The 25,990-nt window shown below is 44.8% G+C and overlaps 1 protein-coding gene across 9 annotated transcripts in view; it reads right to left on the bottom strand.

Annotated features, from left to right (window-relative positions):
• SERGEF (secretion regulating guanine nucleotide exchange factor) overlaps positions 1-25,990 on the bottom strand; it is a 276,912-nt gene that overhangs the window by 105,962 nt on the left and 144,960 nt on the right. For 8 of the 9 annotated variants that reach the window (XR_009460009.1, XR_009460010.1, XM_059722612.1 and 5 more), the window contains one exon: positions 2,395-2,431. The exons of the other annotated variant lie outside the window; for it this stretch is intronic. Coding sequence is in view for 6 of the 8 variants with exons in the window: in XM_059722612.1 (XP_059578595.1) it covers positions 2,395-2,431 (37 nt within the window). In the remaining 2 variants the exon portion in view is untranslated. The remainder of the gene's footprint in view (positions 1-2,394; positions 2,432-25,990) is intronic. 9 annotated transcript variants of the gene reach the window in all.

Here is a 25,990-nt window from a genome sequence, read left to right as displayed (position 1 = left end):
TATATAAACAACCTTATAATGGTAGGGAAATGAAAAGCTTTATTGGAGTAAAACAAAGAAGAAGTACATCAAGAAACTGCCTCATTAAGAGAAAGGTGACACAAATAACTTGAAGGAAAAATTAGCTGCTAGATAGATCTATCATATAATAATCCTATGCTTTCAAGAATTAAAATTGCTTTATACTGTAGGTTTGGGTAGTGGTTTCTTTCCACATAAAACTTACCATACTTACTTTTACCTGAAAATCATCAAGACAAATATTTGGAAATGTATTGAGAAACAGCTTATATTTATTCAGCAAATACTTTCAGCATTGGAAAAATTGTATAATTGAATACATATGTTCTTTATTAACTGCTGTTATACTTACCTCACACAAAGATTGGAAGTTTTTGAAGTACAGTTGACAATTTGCAAAATAAATATTTCCACAAAATCATTTAAAATACCAACTCCCTTAAAAACACTTCTAAAAATTTACTTCAAGAGAAAGTGTAGCTTGATGCTTTCATATTTAAAAAAATCCAGCAAATATATGTTTTGATTGCTGTGTTTCAGAGCAAAAAAAGTCCTTTATTTTAGGCTCTGATAATATTCCCCACTCAATTCAATAAAAATCCTCACTAAGTTTAGAGTTAAGTATGTGCAAGTCTTCACACACAGTCTAAGTTTACTGCTATACGTTTCAAGGATTTCTCTTTCTTTTGCCTGTGTTTTCAGTCGTACGATTTTTGTCTGTGGCTATAGATTATTTACCTCTGAGGACCTTAGGGAGAACAGGAAGATATGGTTTAAACTCAACACTTTGCCTCCATTCACACTGAAGAAATCTGTTATACTTTCACTTCATCAATTCACAGAGATCTCCAAATTGCTCTTCAATTGACTTTCAGAGGTACCAATGTACTTAATTAGCACAGGCATGTGACAATGAGCCACTGGTAGGGTGCAAAAGTCTCTTCTCATAGCTGATACCGTAAATCAAATTGAACCGTGACAAGTTCATGACAGGGATTATCATACAGACATAAATGCACAATTTTATCCTGAATACACCAAAAATACCTGTGTGGATGGTATACAACTCTATCAAGACACCTAGGGAAATAAGTATCTCCTGAAAAATAATACATAAACATGCGTTGGGCACTAAGTAACTAATTTTCCAAGTTATGTGATAATTCACTCTTGTGGAGCTGAAAGAAGGTTCAAGGAATCGCTTAGACTCATTCCACTCATCAGGTGCCAAGGGACAGAAAGGGATGAGGAAACCAGGTCAACAAAGGAATATTTTCCTTCTCTAAAGATTCTACTAATTAAAACAGGCTACTTCAGCCAAAAATGGACAACCAGAGGAGGAAGTGAGGCTGAGAGGTAAGGGCACTGAACTAGGGCTTGTGAGACCTGGTGATTCCCAACTCTACAACTCATTTGCTATGTGACCTTAGGGCAAGCTCCTTGCTGTCTTTCTGACTCAGCTACCTCATCTGGAAAACAGGAAAAATGATACTCACCTCCTTTGTAAAGAAAGGACTTTGAGATTTACAAATGAAAACTGTTCAGTAAGAGCAAGATAACTGTTGTTAATAGTAAGTCATTAATCCCAGTGCATATCAATGTGTAACCTGTGGAGTCTTTTATCACTGGTATAGAAACTGCACTTACCTGATGAAGTATTACAGATGTTATATATGTTAAATAAACTTATATGCTAGCTGATGCTGACTGACATTTTGAAAATTGTCCACATTTCAACCAAAATAAAAAACATTTTTTTTACCACTAAAATTGTCACTAAAAAGGTTTGCTACATTTTGACCAGGTTCAAAAAGAGCTGTTACTCTGAAATTGTAGCTTAATTCAATAGTCTAAATGGTTCATTTATAAAACCTATTCTATAACTTCTTAACTTAATTTTGCTCTTATGTTGATCTGCCCCTTACTTCAGCTAGTCACCAAAACCATTTACTTTAATCATCATTTTTGTTTTCCAGATTTCATAGAATCATACAAAATTAGGTTGGAGGGGACCTCAGGAGGTCATCTAGTCCAGACCATTCTCAAAGCAGGACCAGCCCCAACTAGATCATCTCAGCCAGGATTTTGTTGAGTTGGGCCTTAAAAACCTTGAAGGATGGAGATTCCACTATCTTTCTAGGTAACCTGTTCCAGTGCTTCACCACCCTCCTAGTGAGAAAGTTTTTCCCAAAATCCAATCTAAATCTCCCTTTGTGTTGTCCTTCTCTCTCCCAACATCTCTATGTTATTTCTTCCTCTCTGCTGCTACTTCTAACACAGAGTCACACCATAAGTTTGCTGTGTATATATATTCTTTTTTTTAAAGAGAAAGAAACCCAACAAGAGCACATGACATTAAATTAAGCTACTTACCAACTATTGCCAGATTATGTTCTGAGCCACATGCAATCTGCAAAAGAAATGTGAACAAATGAAAGAATATATAAATACAAGTAATAATGGGGTAACAATAACCACATTTAAAACTGAAAATTAAAAAAGGGAGGAACAAGTGAGTTTATAAAAGGTAAAAACAAGTTGAGAGTGCTCTGTGAGGTTTCAGAGGAAATTCACTGAGTTGTTTTGTTAACAGGCAACTATTTATATTTCAAAAACCAATCATACTTGGTACTTCTATGCATCACAATTCTGAAAAGACCTATGTACACATTCAGTAAAAACTGTTTATGTATATGTTGGTACCATAGGCAAACCAGCAGTGATTCTATCCTCACTGGTTTTGGCTAGAGAAGAAAAAATTATGGTAAAGGACTAAATACACCTGCAGACAAGGTTCCTTGGGTGAATTTGATATCTTTTATTAGACCAACCCAAATAGTTGGAGAATAGTTATTAAGCAAGCTTTCGGGTTCAAAAACCCTTCGTCAGGTTAAGGAAGTTTCAGCAGTTGGTGTGTGCTCTTCCTGGATGGAATGAAAAGTAAAGAAGTAAAGAAAAAATTGCAACCCATACTAGACAGAGACCCTATTCTTAAAAAGATCTTCCTAGAGCCACCCATCCTAGCCTTCAAACAAGCACTGAACCTCGCCAACCTCATCACCAGAAGCAAACTTCCTCAAGCCCAGAACACACCAAAAGGAACCAGACCGTGCCAGGACAAGAAATGCAAAACCTGCCAACACATCTCCACCACCCCCACTATTACTACACCCCACAACAGAGCCATCAGCATCCCAGGATCTTACAGCTGCACCTCCAGAAATGTGATATACCTCATCCAATGCACCAAATGCCCTGATGGAAAATATGTAGGAGAGACCAAACAACTACTGAGCACCAGAATGAATGCACACCGGAAATCCATCAAAGACAGAAACACCCAATTACCAGTGGGGGCACATTTCTCACAGGAGGGCCACTCTCTCTCCAATCTCTCAGTCCTGATCCTCAAGGGAAACTTACACAACACCTCCCAGAGACGAGCCTATGAGCTCCATTTCGTCAACCTGCTGGATACTAGAGATCAGGGACTAAACATAGACATTGGATTTTTGACACATTATAATCTGCCTGGCAACTGACTCCCCAGCCCAGCCCCTGGCTTCTTTACTTTTCATTCCATCCAGTAAGAGCACACACCGGCTGATGAAACTTCCTTAGCCTGACGAAGGGTTTTTGAACTCGAAAGCTTGCTTAGTAACTATTCTCCAACTATTTGGGTTGGTCTAATAAAAGATATCAAATTCACCCAAGGAACCTTGTCTGCCTATGTCCTTAGACCAACATGGCTACAACCTAAACCCCTGAATACACCTGAGCTCTTTCCCCCAGTATGAAACCCAGTTTTATTGGTTTTTTAATTTGCAAAACTAGAACTAGAAGGGAGACAATAATGAAATACTATTTTCCTGGCTTGCTTGCTAATGGCACTATCAGAAAGTGCCCTGGAAATCAGCTACTGTAACCAATGATCCCCCCCACCCAAACTCTTACAATCAATCCCACTAGGTGCATCTGTGATGAAAGTCTGAAAGGTTCTTTTCCCTCCTCCTCCACCCTACAAGCTACTGAGGACTTTAAGCCACAGAGCACCTAAAAATAATTTAATCAACAGCCGCATCAGCACAGATGCCTTCCTGAATCAGATAAGTAAAAGATTTCTCGTTCTTTTTAAAATAAGACTGCATAGTACGAAGCATTTTTTTCTCCTTTTTTCTTGTTTTAGGGATGTGAAATGCTTGAGCTACTACAGCACATATTCACAGTATATTAGTGACCAAGGCTTTGTACCATAAATCATCAATATTTCAAAAGAATGTTGTGTTAGTGTTGCCAGTCTGCAGAGAAGGTAGACACAGCATCCTTCTGAAATACTGGCTGCAGATAATAGACGTCTGTCTCTCACACACATCATGCTGGACTTCACTCTGTACAAGATTCTTCCTGGTTTTAATAATCTTTTCAAAAAGCAATTGCCGAGAATGAAACCAAACTCCCAGTTAATTACAAACCTGGCAACTTACCACTGATCACTATGATTACTGACCTATCAAGAAACAAATATGGTCAAATAACAATATTATTTTTAAAGTATTCATATACAACCAAGGCTAATTCATTCATAATTTTTAAGGATTCAATACAGCTTTATGATCCCCTGGACTGAGACACTGGATAAAATAGTTCATGAAATTTAGCCAATAGATTTCTGCATCACAGTGGCTGAGTTAGAATATCTCTTTTACAAAGGCACCTGATCTTGATATAAAAACTAGCCTGATTTACTGCATTACAAGTACATGCTATGATCAAGGGTAATGACTATGCAAAGCATCACAACTGTGACATGAAAACACCTTATTAGTGCACAGCGCTATGCTAAGGAAGCTAACAACTGAGCTGAAACCTCTCATTCGGTTTGAATCTATTTACCTAAGGAAGGAAAGCGTAAGAAAAATAATAGTTTTAAAAGCTGTTTCACATTTTGTAATGACTCATTTTTAGAGCAATTAACACATGAAGAATCAGAGAAAACAATGCCTTTCAAGGAGTATTGGTGAAATAAGCTTGAAGCATCTATCTTGCAATATTTCAGCTACACACAGCATCAAGTACCAGTATATTAAAATGCATAACACATCGCTGTATTGTTGTACTCTTCACATGACAGAGCCCTCCATGATAGCAGTACTGATTTTCAATGCATTTTCATTGGTTGATAAATCCCACCAGTGATGCTAGGGTTTAAAGGTCAATGCCATGGAAACAAGATCTACACATGGTAAGACATGTGAAGGTCTAAAAAAAAAAAATAGCAATATTGGTGTCTTTGCTGAACAGCAAAAAATGAGACCTTAAAGCTGATAATAAAATATTTAAAATATATATATAAAGCATGATAATCTAAGCTCAACTTCTGTACACAAAACACTGAAGACAGACACCGTTTCAGAAGCCTTGGTGTAAACAGGACACTCACTGCAGTTCTGCATGTCTCATCCTTAGGGCTAATGACCCTTTCAGAAAGACTGTGCATTCAAAAGAAGAGTGTGCTGATTAGAATGTGTGACAAGGAACCATCTTGCTTCAATAGCAAATAACTATGATTATCCAGTCCACAACCCTGATGGATAAATAGAGCTGATGATCACTCACTGTATCTAAGTCTACTCATGCACCTGTCACCACTGAGATGTCCCTGCCTGCCTTACACAGCCATACACAATCTATTTTACCAGGGTACGCTATGGTATCTGCCCCAGTGAGAGCTCCACATTAAGCAGACAGAGAATGGCTACATTACAGGCCCTGCCTACCCAATGTAAAAAATGCCATTTGTACAGCCACACTAACAAAGCCCCTAGGAATAAATGGGGCAATAATCCACTATAACCCACAATTTACATTAGTGCAGCATATCCCATTTTTAAGCAGGTTTAAACTGCTTTGGTGGAAATACCAGCTTTGCTACATAGCCATAATTAAAACAAATTCCAAGTGCAGGTTAGACCATATGCCAGTGGTTCTCAAGCTTTTTGAACTTGAGGCACCCCTCATTGGACTTGAGGCACCCTTCCATAACTTTTGTGAACCGTCTGCCAATTTCAAAAACTAATTTATAGATTACAGTGCTTACATCCTTCAAAGATCTGGTGCCCACTCAGAGGACACCCTGGTTGAGAATCACTACCATAGGTAGAGGTCTTTGATTTGCCTTCACTAGCACAGAATGGGGCAATAGCAACTCAGGTACCAGCAGCAGCTGCTGTGCTCCAATACACCCAACAGGTCAACACATACTCTCACTACTGTCCAACCCTGGGGTTTCATCATTTTAAAATGTAGCCTGGACTGCCACAGGCTGGAAATTACTAAATCAACACATCCCTCTAGCAACCCATCCACACCCTCTCCATCAATGCCATTCACTGTAATCTATAACAGCCAGTGGCAGGAACCCTGCTAGACACCTTGCCTCTCTCTGACACAGAAGACAGAATAACCCAGAGCAGAATCAAAACCTGACCCAGTGTGCCATACCACCTTGAGAGCATCCCAGAGGGCAGGTAACTTTAAGAATAACCTCTAAAATATGAATTGCTCCTCCACTCCTGATTTAAACAATATTTACCCAAAGTAGAAACCTTTTTAAGAGAACCCAGTACGTATGGAAGGTGACAGCAAGGGCATGGATGTTACCAAAAGGAAAAAAAAGCCAGCTGACTCATGCTTACATTAGATGCAACTCATTCAAGTAGTCACTAGTTTTGTATGTCAATCCTGGTATTTACTGCAACAGCCTTCATATTTCGGCTACTCAGCCTTTTTTTTCCTGTGCTGCACAAGAAATTAATTTCTAGCAGACATCTGCATGCTCCTAGAGGACAGATAAATATGTTCAAATCAAGGGTACTTGGGGCTTCTGCACCTGTAGTATTGTTTTCTAATTGGGCAATTTCTTTACATTGTATTTATGTACATAGGGAAAAAAACACAACTCTTAATAGCAAATGAGAACCCCTCTTTAGTAGTTATCATGGGACTGAAGCACTCTAGAATAACAGACAAAGCTAAAATCATCCCCCCCAGTTCACATAAAAACTATTCCTCTGCTTAGTAAGGGAGAGCATTAATGTTTTTTCCAACATGTGCATTTATTGCTATCTCTATACCAAAAAGACTGGATTTTGCAAGCAACAAATAAATCATGGCTCACAACAGTGAAAGGACATCAAAACTGCCTCATCCTCTTGAAGTGCAGCTGTTTCTGAATAGAAGGCAAAGGCTTTAACAGTACACAGCAACACACAATTGCAGGGGAGGGGGAAGCAAACTATCCAGTTGAAACTGTTAGAGCAATTAGTTCAACTACCCAAATTGACATTTACCAGTCATTGGGTTAATTACAATAACTTATGAAATAGCCCTTGGGATCTTTAATGAGCACAGGCAGTCAGGACTCTAGCATTATTTCTCAGCTGAAAGCCATCAGCACAGAGGCCTCAAGCTCTTAGGTCAACCTTTATCACTACTTTCTACAGCTCGGTATAGGTATTGTTTGGAGGTCATCTTGTCCATGATCAAAACTGCTCCAAACCAGTGAAATCCAGCAGTACAAGGTAATATAACTGGTATAAATAAAATATATTATTACTGAGCTAACAAGTTATGAAAATGAGAGGAGAATAGCATCTCATGCAGAAGGTTTTTGGTGGACAGGATCCAGAAAAGTTTGGGGGAGGGAGGTATTCTCTATTTTTGCTTCCTTGAGTTCACAATGGATGACTCCATTGTAGAAATGGACATGTTTCACATCCCTGAAGAATTTGCATGTCTTACATTCTTTAGTGTTTTTATTTTTACAGTACTCCTATGGGCTAGGAAAGTGTTTTTATTAGAGGTATGCAAAGCTTCAGTCTCCGATTTGATTCAGAGAAGATTCGGCCAGATTTGGCAGCCGAATCATCAAATCTGAATCCAATTGGGAGACCCATAAAAAGCTCCGAAATCAATTAGAAGCATCCAAATCAACTCGGAAAAGATTCTGAAAAGGCGATCTTGGCTTCTGCTGCTAGTGGGAGCAAGGAGGTGGGAGCAGTATCTGTCCCTGCACCTGCACCACCTCCACTAACACCAGAAATAGCCACCAGCACCAGCATGACAGTCTCCTCCACCCCAATTTCAGCTCCCAGCATAAGCCTCCCAGAGGAGCTGGACCTGGAACCAGGGGAGCTCAGTGCCATAGCCAGGTAAATTCTAGGGAAGGAGGGGGAATCTGAATTTGTGTTCCACACCCCTCAAACTTCCCCTACAGGCAGGTCTTTTTGCATGAGGATTATCTCCACATTGCATTAAGTAATGTATGTTCATCTGTTATTGGACTACTCCACACAGATATGAACAGTTTGCAGTCCTCCAGCATACCAGGATGCTTCTAGCCCCACAACTCCCAGCCCTGCTCCATGGGACAATCTATCCACATCCCAAACTCTGATATCATGCCCCTGGGTAGTAGTCTCCATTGGGTGGGGCAAGGTATCAGCCCCAATGTGATATGCACCCTGAGGGGGTGATCCTGGCCTACATGGTCCCACCCACTGAGCACCCACTGACACCCTCAGGTGTCAGGCATACCACTTTTGTTCAATCACTCCACTGTGAACTATGATAGCCTGGCTTCATGAACTGAACCAGACCAGAGAATGCACCCCAGCAGACACGCCTCAAACTGGAGTCATGGCAAGGTGCTGGACCTCATCAAGATCTGGGGTGAGAAGAGAACCACTGCCACCATTGCCAAAGACAGAAAAGGCAGCTGAAAATATCAGGCAGTCTACAAGTGCATCATGGCCCAGGAGGTGACTCAGGGGCACCAGCCAGACTCGCTGCAGATCCTTACTGAAATCAAATGCATGGAGTTGTAATACATCTGGACAGGGACACCAACAAGGTCTTGGGTACCATGAGGACTGTGGTTCCCTACTGTGAGAAGGTGTCCAACATCCTTGAGGAGGACCACACCATTGTTCCACACCACACTGTGCACTACAAAATGTGGGCCCAATGCAGTGCAGTGATGATGATGATGACAACAAAGATGACAACAACAGAGTCACCTCTCTGCCTGCTACCAAAACAGCTATGGAGGTACATGAGAACCCCTGTTCTGTGGGCTTATTCCCCAGCCAGACCCTTGCTGCTCTGACCTTGACCCAGGCTCAGACTCAAAATGCTTATCAAGCAGGTGGAAATGGACAGTGCTACAACATCTGCTAGTAACTGTCAGCAACTCCAGGGGAAATGGCAACTGGTGATGTTTTAGAGACAGCACATGGCTAGGGGCTGGCTCAGGGCTGTAGAGCACCTCATGGATTGGGGTTGCCTTGAAGTTGTGTGTAGTGAATGGTTTGTGGAAGTGGCTAGGTGTGGGTGGCAAGGGGTTCAGACTGCCCCCCTCACCTGCAGTTTACCAAAGTGAAGGAGGCATTGTGTTTAATGCAATGCAGAAAAAATAAGATTTGGTAGCACACCTATGCTTGGCCTACGGCAATTGCTCATGGATCAGTGGACTGATCATGGCTTGATGGGCTAGTTAGGGCACTCTATGGCCTAGGTAAGGGTTAATTATTGTGTAAGCACTGACTGAAAACCCAGTCCACCTGCCCCATCCCCAAACTGCTCTGCCTAGCAACAGCGGTTTTCAACTTGCCCCTCCCCTTTCTCTGTGGACATCTCATACTCAGTGGGGTGTGCTGGTGAGTTGGGGGGAGCATGGGAAAGCACCCTCCCCCCAATTAGCACATATCAGTTACTAACAGTGTGCAGCAGTACCTAGGAAAGGGCTTGGCAGAGCTCCTGCCCACCTGGACAGTTAAATCACACCTCGAGGACATCTTTCTGCAGCAACCATGTACAAAAACATGTAATCAAAGGCTTTTATTTAGGCGCATCTGAGCACAAGCAGAGAGGTGGTTGAGGGCGTGAAGCTGTGAAAGGAGGGGAGGCATAGACTAAAACACAGCTCCATGCCAACCTGCATCTCCATCCTTCCGAAAGACATTGCTGGTATAGCCAATGGAAGTCTCATGTGCTTCTCTTTGGGTGCTAGGTGAGACTAGCTCCAAAACCAGGGAACACTGCCATCTTTCAGGTCCTGTGGAGGTAGCTACCTCTGTCACCACAGGGATACAGGTGCAGCTGCGTGGTGGTCAAAGCTGTAGTCCTTTGGGAGCAGCACTACAAAAAGTTACTTGAACTTCAATGACAAGATGGGAGAATGGTCCTTGGCACTCTTGGCCCCCAGAAGTGCAGCGTTAAACCTGTCCATGGAGATGCAGCTACCAAGCTCCTTGGAGCTATCTGGCTCAGAGTAGAAGGGCATGTTCCACGACACAGTGTGTTCCCAGGAACCTTCCCAGCCAGCAGGGAGACCTGTAGACAAGGGATTTGGGTGGACCCAAAAAGCACACACAACACACATAGCAAAATTGCATATTTAGCGCAGTTTGCACTGTGTTAGGAGCTGTAAGCTCATCCCATCTGCTTGTGAGAAGGCCTTTGTTTTCAAATGGTTATCTCAGGTTTATTTGAAGAAATAAAGTTTGCATAGTTATGATCATTTGTTCCTTGTGTGCTTCCTGTCCAGTCCTCCACTTGCGTTGTTCACCAAGTTGTTTACCAAGATGTTTTGGAAAAGCAAATAACATACTATTAGAGATGCACCATGGTAAATGATCATTCAAAATCATTCAGAGGTCCCCTGCACCCCCTGAAACCCTGAAGAACATTGTCTCAGAAAGTAGTCAGCCAAGGCTTTCCTGATCAGAATGGCCTGTCAGTTTTCTGTCTGGGATGCTCAGCTGGGAGAGCCACTTCAGCCCAAACACCATCCAAAGTGCCAGGGATTTCCCCCACCATAGGTCTATCTGGAGCCATCCTGGTTTCCTGGAAAGTTTCACCCCTCCCCTTATATATATTGTGGAGGATGCGGGTGGCAACTATGAAGCTGGGAATGTTCCTAAGCTTGTATTCAAGCAGACCACCAGGGACCTCCATCATGCCTTTAGGCACCCAGAAGTGCACTCTACCATCATCCAGCAACTGCTCTGCTGGTAATTGAAAAACTCCTTCCTAGGGTCCAGCCAGCCAGTATATGACTTCATAAGCCATGGGAGCATTGGGTAAGGCAAAGTCCCTGATGATCAAGGCAGAAACAGTTAGTCCAACCAAATCCATGGTGGGAGCACTGGGAGTGAATCCCTTCTCCCCTCCATCATCTCTGGGAAACTGGGATTCCTGAATATGTAAGCATCATGCTTCTGGCCTGACTACCCAACACTGATGTTAGTCGAGCATCCCCACTGGTCCAAAACTGCCTGGAGTATAAATGAAAAGAACCCCTTATGGTTTATGAAATCCAAGGTGCAATGAGGGGGGAGCAGAATAGGTAGGTGGGTCCCTTTCACATCCCCCATGCAGTTTGGGAAGCCCATGTGTTCAAAGCCAGCTATGACCTCCTGTGGATCCCTGAGGCAAATGAATCCAGCTGCTGTACACTGCCTGCACAATCATCTTCACTGTTGTCCATCCCACATCAAACTGGCTGTTCCACATCAATGGAGGAGAGGCTGTTGGTGTGCAACAACTTTCATATTACCAGGGCCACATGTCTCAACAGAAGTAGCACACAGAAGTGCAATATCCTGGTGCTGGAGCAGGGAGGCAACTTGGCACAAAGGTCTGCAATGTGCCCCAGGACATCATAAAGTTCTTCTGTCACTGCTCTTTACCCCAGGTTTCGAATATAAGATGCTCCCACGAATCCAAACTCACCAGTAGCATCCAGCAGTGGTGAGATAGCATCTAATACCAGTCCTGCAGAGCTCCAGCTTGCACAGCATTGTCTTGTGCCTCCTGCAAATGGGCCAGCATGATGCCCATGTCAGCATCACAGTCCTCAAAGTAGCACTTCACCAGGGCCAGGAGCTCATGCTGCTGAAGCACTAAATGCATGTGGATTATAGCAGTCAGGGTAAAGACTTGCTCAGTTCCACCACTGCCATCTCCAGGAAGCTGTTGGAGATATGATCCTGGGCTGGGATAGTCAGTCAAAAGGACTGGAGATCCTGTGCCTGGCCAAAAAGGGATTGGAATTTGCATCTTCGTCAAGATGGTCAACCAATCAGCACTTTCCTCTGTGCTCAGCTGTTTTCAGCCACTGTCAGAAATATGCAAAAAAAAGTGCCCCAGCAAAGCATGCTGGGACACCTGCTCATCAGGTGTCTAACCTGATGTCTAACAGGAGAGCAAAAGTTGCCAATATTAAAGATTGTGACAAACACTACCATGCCACTTCTCAGAACAATTTTTCTTGCAAAGAACAATTTTCCAACTATTTAGGTGGTCTAATAAAAGATATCACATTTACTCAAAAAACCTTGACTGCTCAGAATATGATCTAACCTTAATGCCACATACCGTTCGCAATGTTTAACACATACTAAGTGGCCCACGTGACAAGGCCTGGAGAACGTTGTCACACATTCAACATAATACTAAGTACAATTAAAGTGCAAGCAGATGCATGTTTCAAGCAGTTTAGCACATGTTAAGTGCTCTCATGACATTGCAAAGCAGTTCCCTTTCAGGCAAGGGTAATCTCCTTTATTAGGTCACTACATGCCAATGATTTGTGGATGCTGCAAGCCAATATGTGAAAAAGCCCTAAACCTTTCAGCATTTAGCTGGAATAAAGAAAGGGTCTGTGAGATTACCTAATTTAGTGCAGGATTGCTTTCTCCAGGACATCCATATCAAGCATCCAAAGATATGTGTCCCACTTTCCTTTTGGAGAGAGGAATATAATCTACTATTGGATTTCTAAACATGAATGAAGACATAAAGTTTAAGGAACTTCATTCAGATTCATGACACTTCAATCCAATGTCTGATTATTATAAATCAAAGTGACTGTGAAATTGGTCCAAGGGGAAAAGGGGGGGGAAGAAAGGAGAGAGAAAAGATCAAAAGGTCTTCTTTCATTCGAGAGTTTATATTCATGTTTGAACCCAGAGTTCCATGAGCCCAATGGCAGATTTTGCTTAGGTCAGAAAACTGGTAAGGCCAGCAACAGATGAAAGTTTTACTCCCTCTGGGATTATAAAGCAAAAGGGAATGATAAGAGGTGGCAGGGAGATTGCAGATGACTAAAAATCAAAGCTTATATAATACAGCAGAATCATTCTTTCTACTGCTGTTCCTTCCTGCCCTTGATTAATGTGTACATTGAGTTGTACTGTTTGACACATACTGAGCAGCTACATTTGGATACAGAATTTCACTGATATAGAGAGGGGAAAACCTGTATCTAATTAGTGAGGCTGTCTTGCTTCCAACGATCCTTCACTATGAACTCTGTGTTCCTCTTCTGGATCACTTGCCTTCTGATTGATAAGAAGGCAGTTTGTTAACCTAGTTGCATTCTTTGACTAACACCAAGCTAAATGCAGTTAAAAGCAACACAAGTTAACAAGAGTGTATGGGTGTTGTTAGATATTACCTTTCCCACATATTACATGCTCTTTAAGATGAGAGCATCCATGCATTAAGACAGGATGAGGTGAGCTAAGTACCCTCTAAGTATCTCAAAGTTATCGTCTTCGGATGAGGACTATCTCCAGCTTGTGTTAGGCAACTCCTGTTGCAGTAACATGAGTCTGCTCCACAGGACCAATACCAACAAGTTGCAGTCCCCCAGTATCCCAGGATGTATCCCAGGACTCCCACCTCTCCACCTCACCCCATGTGGGTAAACAATCATCCAGAATGCTACTGCCCTAGACTGACAGAGACCCAGGGGGAGCTGGACAGCCAGCGTCAAGTGGGTATCTGTAGTGGGGATCAGTGGCAATGTGTAAGGAGTGCACGGGGGTGTACATGCACCCCCTGAGAGCGCTGGTGCACCCCCTGACCAGCTGTGCTCACTGTTTAGGAAGCCACTTCCAAAAGCGGCCGCAGCAATTAGCCATGCCCCTCCCCACCACCCCAGGTCAGTGGGATCAGCTGTAGGGGACCCCCTGCCCACCCGGTCACTGACTGGTCACTGGGGGGGGCACGTGCCCCCCCTAACTAAGGTGGCACCAGTCACCCATGGTGGGGAGGGAACAGAGGTATAAGCAAGGTGCCACTGGAAAGCCAGAAACCGGAGTAGCCATGGGTCAGATAGATAAGCAGCTCATAGCTATGCCCATGCTTCCCAGACCCCTAGCAGCAAGTCATAGGGTATTACCCCTCAATGTGTAACTGCTCGCAGCATGTGCTAATTTTAATATTGCTTAGCATCCCTTAGAGCTAGCAAGTACTATCTGCAACGTGTAGCAACACTCTAATGGTATGACCTCACTGAAAGCAGCATTTTAGAACCGGATTCAGCTGTTGGATATATCCAGGGAAAATAGAGAGCGCCAAACTGTCATTGTTCACAAGGTTTTCAGATTCTTTCCCATTTTCTGGTGGTATACTACTGTACTTGTTTAAATGGATTTTTCCCTATTTAAGAAAGATTCACAACAAATTTAAACTGAACTCTTCTTATTTCAGCCAGGCAGAAAATATTCCTCACCCAGACAAGGGGCCACGTGCTGGTCCGTTGGGCAAAACTGAGATAAATAGTCTTTTGCTAGACTGATGAGAGTTTGGGTGGGGAGGGGGAGGTTTACTGGTAGGTGACAGAAACACCCAAAACAAAAAAAGTGATGGACCAATCTTTATAGTTTACAAGCTCATTAGCCATGTCATCCTCCCTAAAACAGATACTAAGACCTCCACCTCTCTGTGGGCTGGCAGAGCAAATTACCACAGGGCTTTGCCCCACTTATGCTAGATGTAAATCTCTCTCTCTAGTGCTTCATTACACAGTTCAGATGTACTTTGGGTCTAAAAGCAACAGTGCAACTAAACTATTTGTGTGTTATATTTGTCAAAAAACTTAGCAAGAGCAGATACTTGGCAGGGAAAAAGAGAGATGAACAAAGAAATATTCTATAATTATTGCTTTGATTCCTTAGAATCCTCGCTTAGGAATAGAAATCCCATTGTACTACACATGCATATAAACAAATAAAGGCTCAGACACTCCCCACTAACACGTTCAGGCCCAAATCCAACCCCAGCTTGAGACAGGTAAGCAGTATTTACAAAGCTAAATTTAGTCACACAAATGACGCTTTGATCCATAGTGGATTTTTTTAATCCCCTCCCCTTCCCAAGAAGAAACATAACTTCATGTCAGTTGCAGAAGAACAGGGGAGGAGTACCTTCTCACCTTTAAGCTCAGTATCCTTGCGGTCAGGACACTTACACAAGGAGTGGCAGACCCAGGGTCTGTCTCCCTCACCCCAATGGTGCTTGAACCTATACCTCCAACTTCCCATTAAACTAAATCTAACCAGCAAGCAATGGGGTAGGCAAGGCCAAGAACACCCTCTTGGAAGGTCAGGGTCCCTGCTTCTGCACACAATGGGCACGTCCACATGAGCACGCACGTGTGTCTTGCAGCATCTCAAAGCCCTTTGAGATGCTGAAAACCCTTTGAGATGCTGCAAGAGGCACGTGCAGGAACGAAAAAATGTTCCCCAGGGGGCAAAATGAGACCCCTGGGGTCAAAAAAAGGGCAGGGGGAAAAGCTGGGCAGGGCAGGGCACGGCCCCAGACCATGCCAAGGCAACCAGAGGCTCGGTCCTCCATGGAGATGCTCTGGTAGCCAGCCACAGCATCTCTATGGCTGGCCCTCACCAGTCCCACATGCTCCCCCAGCCCCCTTATCATTGTCCTGCCCGGCAAGCCCCTCCAATGGCTGAACCACCCAGCTCCATCCCCCACCGGCCCCCGAGCCCCCACAAATTGCTGCCCCACCCGGCGCCATCCCCTGCCTGCCCCACAAAACCCCCAATGCCTGCCCCACCTGGCCCCATTTCCCACTGGCCCCCCAGCCCTCCTGATCACTGCCCTGCCTGGCCCCATCCCCCGCCCTCTCCCCCCCAATGGCTGCCCCACTTGGCCCCATCCTATGCCTGCCTCCCCTCCCCCCCCCATTTGGGGCCAGGAGGACATGCTTTGACAGTTCAAAGCAGGCCACCACACCCGGAACATCTTCCAGGCAATAGCTGCCCAGATGGCTGGGCAGGGTGCACACATGGCAATAGTGCCACACAGGGGCCAACTCTGCAGCCACAGCCCACTGGCAGCTGGCCCAGAGAAGCTGATGACTCTACTAGCTGTGCAATCCCCATCCGGGTCTGGCAGGTGCACAGCAGGTCACAGCCAGGCAGCAGCCCCCACTGCCGGACTGCTGCAGTGGGTAGAGGGTGCAGGGAACTCTCAGGGCTGCTTCAGCACTCCAGCTGGCACAAGGGGGAGTGTCCCCAGGTACCAATTGGCTGGGCCCCAGAAGCTCCTGAGAGCTAGTAGCCCTGAGTTACTTGACAGGGCATCATTTGTACTGATGGGGCCAGGACAGGGCAGCTTTTTATACAGCTGGGGACAGCACAGGTGCTGGCTCCGGGCTCTAGTTCCCCCTGGCTGCAGATCCAGGAGGAGCCAGGCCGGGTTATTTTGTCCCAAGTGGCACAATTTGCCCCACACCAAAGTGCATGTCTAGGCATGTGCGCTGAGGCAAAAAGCCCCAGCTCAAATTTGCACTGCTTCTATTTGAGCTGCTGCAAGCGCACGTGTTTGCATGTGTGGACATGCCCAATGGGGCAACTGAAGAAGCAAAGCAAATGGAGATTCAGATATATAGCTTTCCACGTCACTTCATAGTTTCATTGTTGTTTGATGCTGGAAGGGACCTTACAGATCATCGGGTCCAGTCCCTCTACGCTGGGGCAGGAAAGACTTCTGGGATAAAATGACCCCAGCAAGATGGACATCAAGATGTTTTTTGAAGATTGCCAGGGTGGATGACTGTACCATCTCTGGCAGGAGTCTGTTCCAAACCCTCAGCACCCAGTTTGTAAAGAAGTTTTTTGTTAGGTCTAGCTTGAAGCGATCTTCAATCAGTTTGTGCCCATTATTTTTTGTCCTCCCCTGGGGGGCCTTGGTAAATAGATGCTCCCCCAAGCCCTGATGTACGTCCCTGATATACTTATAGGCTGCCACCAATTCCCCCCTGAGCCTTCTCTTCTCCAGGCTGAACAGTCCCAAATCCCTCAGCTGCCTTATATGATTTGGTCTCCAGGCCTCTAATCATGCATGTGGCCGTCCTTTGGACTCTCCCGAGATTCTCCACATCCTTCTTGAAGCACAGCGCCCAGAAATGGACACAGTACTCCAGTTGTGAACTTCAAGGCCGAGTAGAGTGGGAGGATGACATCCCTTGCCCTGCTCAAAATGCCTTCGTGGATGCATGCCAGTGTTTAATCTGCTGTATCAGCTATGGCGTCTCATTGGTGGCTCATGTTCATTTTGTTGTCAGTCGTGACACCCAGGTCTCATTCAGTTGTGGTGCTGGCAAGCATAGCTCTGCCAAACCTGTAAGTGTGATGTGGGTTATTTCTCCCCAGATGGACCACTTTACATTTCTCTGTATTAAACAACATCAAGCTGAAGTCCACCCACTTCACAGCTTGTCCAGGTGAGCCTGTATTGTCAGCCTGTCTTCGAGTGTGACCATACTCCCCCATAGTTTGGTGACATCAGTGAATTTTGCCAGGCTGCTTTAAACACCCAAATCCAAGTCGTTGATAAACATGTTGAAGAGCACTGACGCAAATATTGAACTCTGAGGGACACCACTGGTCACCTTCCGCCATGATGACTCAGTTCCATTAATCAATACCCTTAGGATTGTACCATGGAGTCAGCTGCCTAGCCACTGGACCATAAAGTAGTTGAGACTGCATTTTGCCAATCTGCCCATGAGGACATCATGGGAGACCAAGTCAAAGGTCTTTTTGAAGTCCAAGTACATCAACCTCATTTCCCCTATCCAGGTGGCAAGTTACCTGATTGTAGAAAGAAATGAGGTTGGTCTGGCGTGACCTGCCCATCACAGGTGACTTTGTTTATAAGTAGTGGGCCAGATTTTAAAAAGACAATAAGCAGGGCTACAATGGAAGAGACAGCATTTTCCAAACTTTGACAGACCAGCAGCAGGTGACATTATAACTCAGGCTCTCTCAGATAGTAAGACCAAACTTATCCAAGCTAAAGGGTTGTTGTTCTTCCCTTGCTGGTCTGAATCTTCTTCCCTCAAGCACAGAGCTCATAAGCAATCTTTTGCACCATTTACATCTCCCTCAGATTTCCCCTTTCCTGTCTCTTCAATTTTCATTCTGCTTATCAATCAGAGGACTCTTCCCTTCCCTTTTGAAAGAGGAAAGCCACTCCAAGTTTTGCCATCTTCGTTGGTGTCCTGTTTTGCTACAGAACACCTACATCAGCTCTAGTTTCTCCTACCTCTGTTCCTATTTTGATAGAAGACAGTTTTTTCTTTCCTACCAATCTGACGGTCCATCTTGTTGCAGCCTGTGAGTTGAGGGTACACTTGGCAAATACACTTACCAGAATTCCCCCTTATTCAATGCTGTCTCTACTTGTACCCAGATTATACAAACAATAATCTCATGATCCAGATAATACAGATCCACGAAAAAGACACATCAACCAAGATATACCAACCAATACAAAAGAGTTTGTTGATAACACAAGTGTCAAGGCATTAATGCCTCACAAGAAAGGAAGACAACCAATAGTCATGAGGTCTGTTATAAAAGCAAGTTTGCTCTATGGATTAAAAGAGAAGAAAAGTTCATCAGAGTTTTTTTCAAATTAGTCATGCCTTGATTCAAATATGGAGAAAGAGCTGTATTTTGAAGTGCTTATTTGGGTTTGTTTCAGTAATTTAGAATTCTGTTTATTATTTTTCCAAAGACTGCATGTCCCCGAAACATTTTTCTTACTGAACATACATAAGAAAAACAATATTTCAACAATTCTTACATGAACTTCTGATCTTCTTCCCCATCCAGAAGCAGATCTTTGGCAATGGATTGGTCAGATACTTTTAGAGCAAGATTTGTACCATATGGTGGGCCAAAAAATACATTTTTTTCTCCTTTGATCTACATTACAGATAGTAATGCAAAACTGTTCATTACAGCAGTTAAAAGTCATCATTACCATCCAAATGTGCTAATTTCTAACACAGCTACTACAATGAAGCTAATGGTTCCATTAGGCAATAATTGTAGGCAAACATTCTGTCAAAGTACACTCTATTTCTCCCATATTTTAAAAGCCTAAACTCCAAGTTACAATGGTAAGTAATATTTGGTTAAAATAAATCAACTTTTACATAATCCACCTACTTTCAGATTCTTTAAAAAACACACACCATTTGGAGACAGCCTTAGGCTTCTGGTAAAATCTGTGCTTTATATAGAACATATATAGCAGTCTATGCTCTGTGGTGCCTCAGGCCTATCCCACAAAAACAGACACACCCGAAAACCACTCATCCCATTTGAATACTGCAGCCAGTGAACATTGTCAAGAAGAATGACTAGTATGGATCTCAAACAGTAGGAAACCAATGCTCAGCATCCTTTCTTTAATTACCTCGATCTTTAATTAGCAGTTTCATTAAGTTAGAACAGGATTATATGAATAGGAGTTTGTAGGACTGGGCCCTATATGGTCACAATGCCACCACAGGGAATAAAAAAAACAACACATTGTCTCTAGGGCACAGCCAACATCTTTGGAAAGGGAGTGTTAAGGTCATTGTAAGTACAGCACTGCTACTATTTAAATTGATTTGAAAAGCACCTCATTGGACTTGCTGCCTTTGAGAAACACATTATCTAAAATAATCATCAATTGTTCAGAAATGCAAATACTATGTCTTGTTAGTATGGCTCTCAAATACACACACATCAAAACAGCTGGAAAATTTTAGCACCAATTTTAATTTGTAAGTCAAAGAAGCAGCAGCACGTTACACATCTTTCTCTGAAATCCCATTGTATTTGTAACAATTAGGGATGGGAGGCAGCACATGAATTTCATATACCACATAGCTCAGCTTCAGAGCAACATTTTTGGTTCATTTCCTTTCCAGCACAGCCTCAGGACTGTGGCTGGTTATGAGAGAAAGCCTTATACAGATACAAGGCATGAATTCTACTGTCTGTTTGCTCCTTCAACCCTTCAAGTAAATGGTGCTTATAGCTTTAAAGGTAGCAAGTAACTCTTATCTGCTCTTGAATCCTGGATTCTATGTTTGTGCAGCACTTAGGGTCCAGTGATCAGCAGCAAACTTATTAGTAATCTTAAAAACTAATCTTGACAAGCTTCCAATACAAAGACGAATAAAAGAGCATTTCTGAGTAAAGATATAGTGTGCAATACATTCAGATAGCAGAGCCTGCACCTTAGTGGAAATCACAGTGGGAAGTTTAGGAAAAACATGTCATGTTCTGAAGTGACAGCCCAGCTGCAACTGAGCACATACTCATTAAGAAGCTGAATTAGCATATAGTCTGCTTAATTCCAGGATAACATTACTGCAAGTCTTTACCTTAGGAACACTGGAAGCATTTCCCAGGAGTTGCATCATAAGATATTGTTTGGCAGGTACAAAAAAAAAATGGAGAATAAGATACAAAACCTATAGTTATAGCAGTTGGAGGGGAGACCACAGGATCATACAAACGTAGGGCTAGAAGGGACCTCATGAGACCATCTAGTCCAGCCCTCTGCTCAAGGCAGGATCGCCCCTTGACTAAACCATCCCAGCCAAGTATCTGTCCAATCTGCTTTTAAAAATTTCCATGGATGGAGATTCCACAGCTTCTCTAGGCAATCTGTTCCAATGCTTGACCACCCTCACAGTCAGAAAGTTCCTTCTGATCTCCAATCTAAATTCCCCCTGCTGCAACTTGAGGCCATGGATCCTTGTCCTGTCCACTACAGCCAAAGAAAAAAGCCCATCTCCAACCTAATCACCCATCAGGTATTTGAAGACTTACCAAATCCTCCTTCAGTCTTCTCTCCAGGCTAAAGAACCTCAGCTGTTTCAGCTTTTCTTCCTAAATCATGCTTCCCTAAGTCACTCTCCACTGGACTCTTTCCAAACTGTCCACACTTCAAGTGTGTGGGTCCAAAACTCTTGGTTTGCAAGTGACATTGCTGTTAATACTATCCAGGATACTGTTGGCCTTTTCAACAACAAGAGCACACTTTTGGTTCATATTCAGCTTATGTCCTACTGTAACCTCCCAGGTCCCTCTCCACTGTACTGAGCCTAGCCTCTGTATTTATGCATGCAATAATTCTGTCCCAAGTGCAGGACTTTGCAGTTGTTTGTTATTTCATCTGATTGTTTGCAGAAGATTTTTCATGTCTATCCAGGTCATTCTGGAACTCAGCTCTACCCTCTGGAATATCTGCAACTTCACCCAACTTGGTGTCATTGCAAATTTGCTAAGAGTACACTTAACCCCATCCTCCAAATTGGTTATAATGATGTTAAACAATACTGGAGCTAGGACAGATCCCCAGGGAACCCCACTTGATACCTCTTCCTAACCAGACATTGAGCCACTGATGATCATTGAGCATGATGATCCAACTAGTTCCATATCCACCTTACAGTACAGTGCTTACCTTACAGATCATAAAGCACACTATTTATTCCCTCTATTCTCCAGAAAAGTGGTAGCAGCCAGCCAATTCCAGCCTGTGTAGGCAGCCCATTCTAACAGACTCCTTAGGCAGTCACACCCCTGCATCTGCAACTTATTTCCATGTGCAAGATCCATCTTCTTGGAGTGGCATTTATGATTTACTTTTGGCTTTATTTTCACATACGGTTGTTTTCTCTTTGTACTCATGCCCCTGGTTCAAATTTCCTTCTCTACCTGTCTGTTTGGAATAACAGTTGTTAGGGCCTGGGATGCAAACACTGGCAGCATGGACAAACTAAGGGTGAAGTTATGTTACACTTAGCCCATACTAAATCTGTGGAATGATAAACAGTGTTAAGGTTAGAACGTGCTGTGAGCAGTCACAAGGTAAAGGTTAACACCATTTCTTGCCTGCTTGCCACTAGAGGGCTGGAGCCTTGCAGCATGGGATGCTGGAGGTCTGCAAATGGCTTGTTTTATCTTAGTGAATCAGAGTGATGTTACCTTAATATGGGCTAGGCTAAGTAGCACGGCCCAGGGTTAATCCTGATCTGAAGTGGCATAACTTTAGATACCCAGAAGGAATTTAACATGAGTTAATGAGCTTAAACATGCAGATACATGCATTTTAAAAGGTCACACAGAAGTAACCAACCAGGCAACAACAAAAAAGTACACATGCTTTTGTACTAATGCTTGAAGCCTAAGCATAGGTGGTGGAAGGCCAGGGCTAATAGGGCTTAGCCCCCCAAATGCAGGGCAGTGATGGCAGCGGGTAGGGCTGCACAGCAGCCCATGCATGGACTCCTGGAGGCTGCAGCAGGGGAGGAGGGCGCACACAGACACAGGCACACAGCCGGGGCCTGCAGCAGCCTGGTGGCATGTAGAGCACTGCCCAGCACAACAGGTAAGTCTGTCATGGGGAAGAGGGTGTGTGTGTGTGTGGGGGGGGGGCAGATCGAGGTCCCCATGTTGAGGGAGGGAGTGGGGCAGAGACAGAGGCAGGGTGAACGGGGCCCCGGGGTCAGGGTGTGGGATGGTCAGAGCCCAGGAGGCTCATCCAGGGGCACAGGGGGAGGGGTTCCTGCTGTGTGTGCACCCCAGTGGAGGCCCGGGGGGCACATGCCCCTTGGATCTGCCCACAGGGCAGAGGCAGGCTGCCACTACAGGCTGGCGTCTGCACCCTGCGCGCAGGAGGCACATGGCGTCACACTGCTCTGGGGCAGTGGCAGTGGGACACAGACCCCAGCCCACAGCAGCAGCCTGCCTCTGCCCCACATACAGATCTGGGGGGCATGTACCCCTGGGCCTCCGCCAGGATGCACAGTAGCAGGAGCCGCCCCATGCCCCTGGACAAGCTGCCCAGGCTCTGAGCGTCCCACACCCTGGCCCTGGGGCCCCATTCACCCCAGCCCCTGCCCCACTCCCTCCCTCACCACAGGGGCCTCAATCTGCTCCCCACGCCACCTCTCCATGACACACTGACCAACTGAGGGGGGCGGGGGTGGTGCATGTGCGCGCACAAGCACTCAGACCCCCCAAATAATATTTTCTGCCTCCACCTATGAGTTTAAGATCAAATGTGAAAGAATTTGAATGCTTAGAAGAAAATAATGATATTGATGTAATACGTATCTCTGAAAAATGGTACAAGGAGGAAAATCAGTAGGATGCTGTAATACCAAGGTACAAATTATATGGGAATGATAGAGTAGGTCATACTGGTGGGGGAGTGGCACCCTACATTAAAGACTGCATTGAATCAAATAGGGTGGATTTTTCAACTGATAAGAGAGGTACCATATAAGCTTTGTGGATAGAAATCCTGGGTTTCAACAGTAAAAATATATGTCTAGGAATATGCTATTGACCCCCAGACCAGGACAGCAGCAGTGAGCTAGAAATGCTAAGGGACTTGAGAGAGGCTGCAACCTCAAAAAGCACATTAATAATGGCAGACTTTAGCTATCCACAAATAGATTGGGTCAATCTGACATCAGGCTGGGATGCAGAGACCAATTTTCTTGATGTTATAAAAGACTGCTCCCTGAAACAGTTAGTTCTGGAACCTTTAAGAGAAAAGGCCATTCCTGTCCTAGTGCTAAGTACTGCACAGGATTAGTTGCAAAGGGTACGTGTTACTGACCTGCTTGGCAACAGTGACCACACTGCAATTGGGTTTGACGTCCATGTAGGAGGGGAGACAAGAAAAGCTACCACAGTAGCCTTTACCTTTAGAAAGGGAAACTACACCAACATGAGGCAGCTATTTAGATGGAAGTTAAAATGGGCCCTTAAAGAGGTGAGGAACTGGCAGGCAGCATGGGAACTCCTTAACACTACCATATTGGCGGCACAAAGCAAATGCATACTGCAAATCCAAAAAAAATGGAAAGCAGACCAAAAGAAAGGCAGCACAGTTTAGTTGCGGAGGCAATAAGCAGGGGGAACAAAAGCTTCTTTCAAAAAAGTGGAAGTCAAATCCCAATGGGGAAAATAAAAAAAGAGCATGAACACTGGCAAAGGAGATGTAAAACTGTAATAAGACAAGCTAAGAGAGAATTTGAGGAGCAACTTGTTAGAGACACAAAAGGTGTCACTGGGCTATAGACACCAGGTCTGGAAGTCACCTCAGGGTTGGGAGAAGCCAGAAAGTCAGAATCCAAGGGATCTGTCTGGAGAATCGAGTCGGGGATCCAGAAGGTCAGGCACAATGCAAGGCCAGAGGGCTAACTGGGTTGAGTATGTGGAGGGTGAGGCAGACAGCAAAGTCAGGAAGCTAGCCGAGTCAGGTATCCAGGAGGTCAGATCAACGCCATGTTGGGTACCTGGAGGGTCAGGCACACAGCGAGCTCAGGAGGCTAGCTGAGCCGGGTAGCCAAGGAATATGTCAGACAGGAGCAGAACGAGCCAAGGCTGCCTCAGCCTAGGTACAAGGTTGAGCCTGGTTGCACAGACACTTCCTTTTCCAGGTCAGAAATTTACACTGGAAGGGGGGAGGGGTCATCTGACCCTGGCTGGCCACTCTGGTTACAAGGAATCGGAGTGTGGCTAGGCCTAACTGGGGGATTCTGGACACCTGTGTCCACCCCAATGCTCTGCTGAGGAGGTGACAGACCAGGAAGAGCATTTCCCTCCCTTGTTTTTTAGATACATAGGGAGTAAAAGGAAGGCCCAGGGGGGAATAGGACCCCTGCTAAATGGGCAGAAGCAATTGGTGACAGACAGGGGGGACAAGGCTGAACTCCTCAACGAGTTCTTTGCCTCAGTGTTCCTAAGCGAGGGGCACGACAAGTCTCTCACTGGGGTTGTAGAGAGGCAGCAGCAAGGCGCCAGACTTCCATGCGTAGATCCTGAGGTGGTGCAGAGTCACTTGGAAGAACTGGATGCCTTTAAGTCGGCAGGCTCGGATGGGCTCCATCCCAGGGTGCTGAAGGCACTGGCCGACGTCATTGCAGAGCCACTGGCGGGAATATTCGAATGCTCGTGGCGCACAGGCCAAGTCCCGGAGGACTGGAAAAGGGCTAACGTGGTCCCCATTTTCAAAAAGGGGAGGAAGGAGGACCCAGGCAACTATAGGCCGGTCAGTCTCACCTCCATCCTTGGTAAAGTATTTGAAAAAATTATCAAGGCTCACATTTGTGAGAGCCCGGCAGGACAAATTATGCTGAGGGGAAACCAGCATGGGTTTGTGGCGGGCAGATCGTGCCTGACCAACCTAGTCTCTTTCTATGACCAGGTTACGAAACGCCTGGACACAGGAGGAGGGGTGGATGTCGTATACCTGGACTTCAGGAAGGCTTTCGATACGGTATCCCACCCTATACTGGTGAACAAATTAAGAGGCTGTGATGTGGATGACTGCACAGTCCGGTGGGTGGCGAATTGGCTAGAGGGTCGCACCCAAAGAGTCGTGGTGGATGGGTCGGTCTCGACCTGGAAGGGTGTGGGCAGTGGGGTCCCGCAGGGTTCGGTCCTTGGACCGATACTCTTTAATGTCTTCATCAGCGACTTGGACGTGGGAGTGAAATGTACTCTGTCCAAGTTTGCAGATGACACAAAGCTATGGGGAGAAGTGGACACGCCGGAGGGCAGGGAACAGCTGCAGGCAGACCTGGATAGGCTGGACAAGTGGGCAGAAAACAACAGGATGCAGTTCAACAAGAAGAAATGCAAAGTGCTGCACCTAGGGAGGAAAAATGTCCAGCACACCTACAGCCTAGGGAATGACCTGCTGGGTGGCACGGAGGTGGAAAGGGATCTTGGAGTCCTAGTGGACTCCAAGTTGAACATGAGCTGGCAGTGTGACGAAGCCATCAGAA

The sequence above is a fragment of the Alligator mississippiensis genome, chromosome 2 (genome assembly GCF_030867095.1).
Source record: "Alligator mississippiensis isolate rAllMis1 chromosome 2, rAllMis1, whole genome shotgun sequence".
Lineage (NCBI taxonomy): Eukaryota > Metazoa > Chordata > Crocodylia > Alligatoridae > Alligator > Alligator mississippiensis.
The sequence above is the reverse complement of the archived record's forward strand: the minus strand, read 5'-3'. Positions and strand labels throughout refer to the sequence as shown.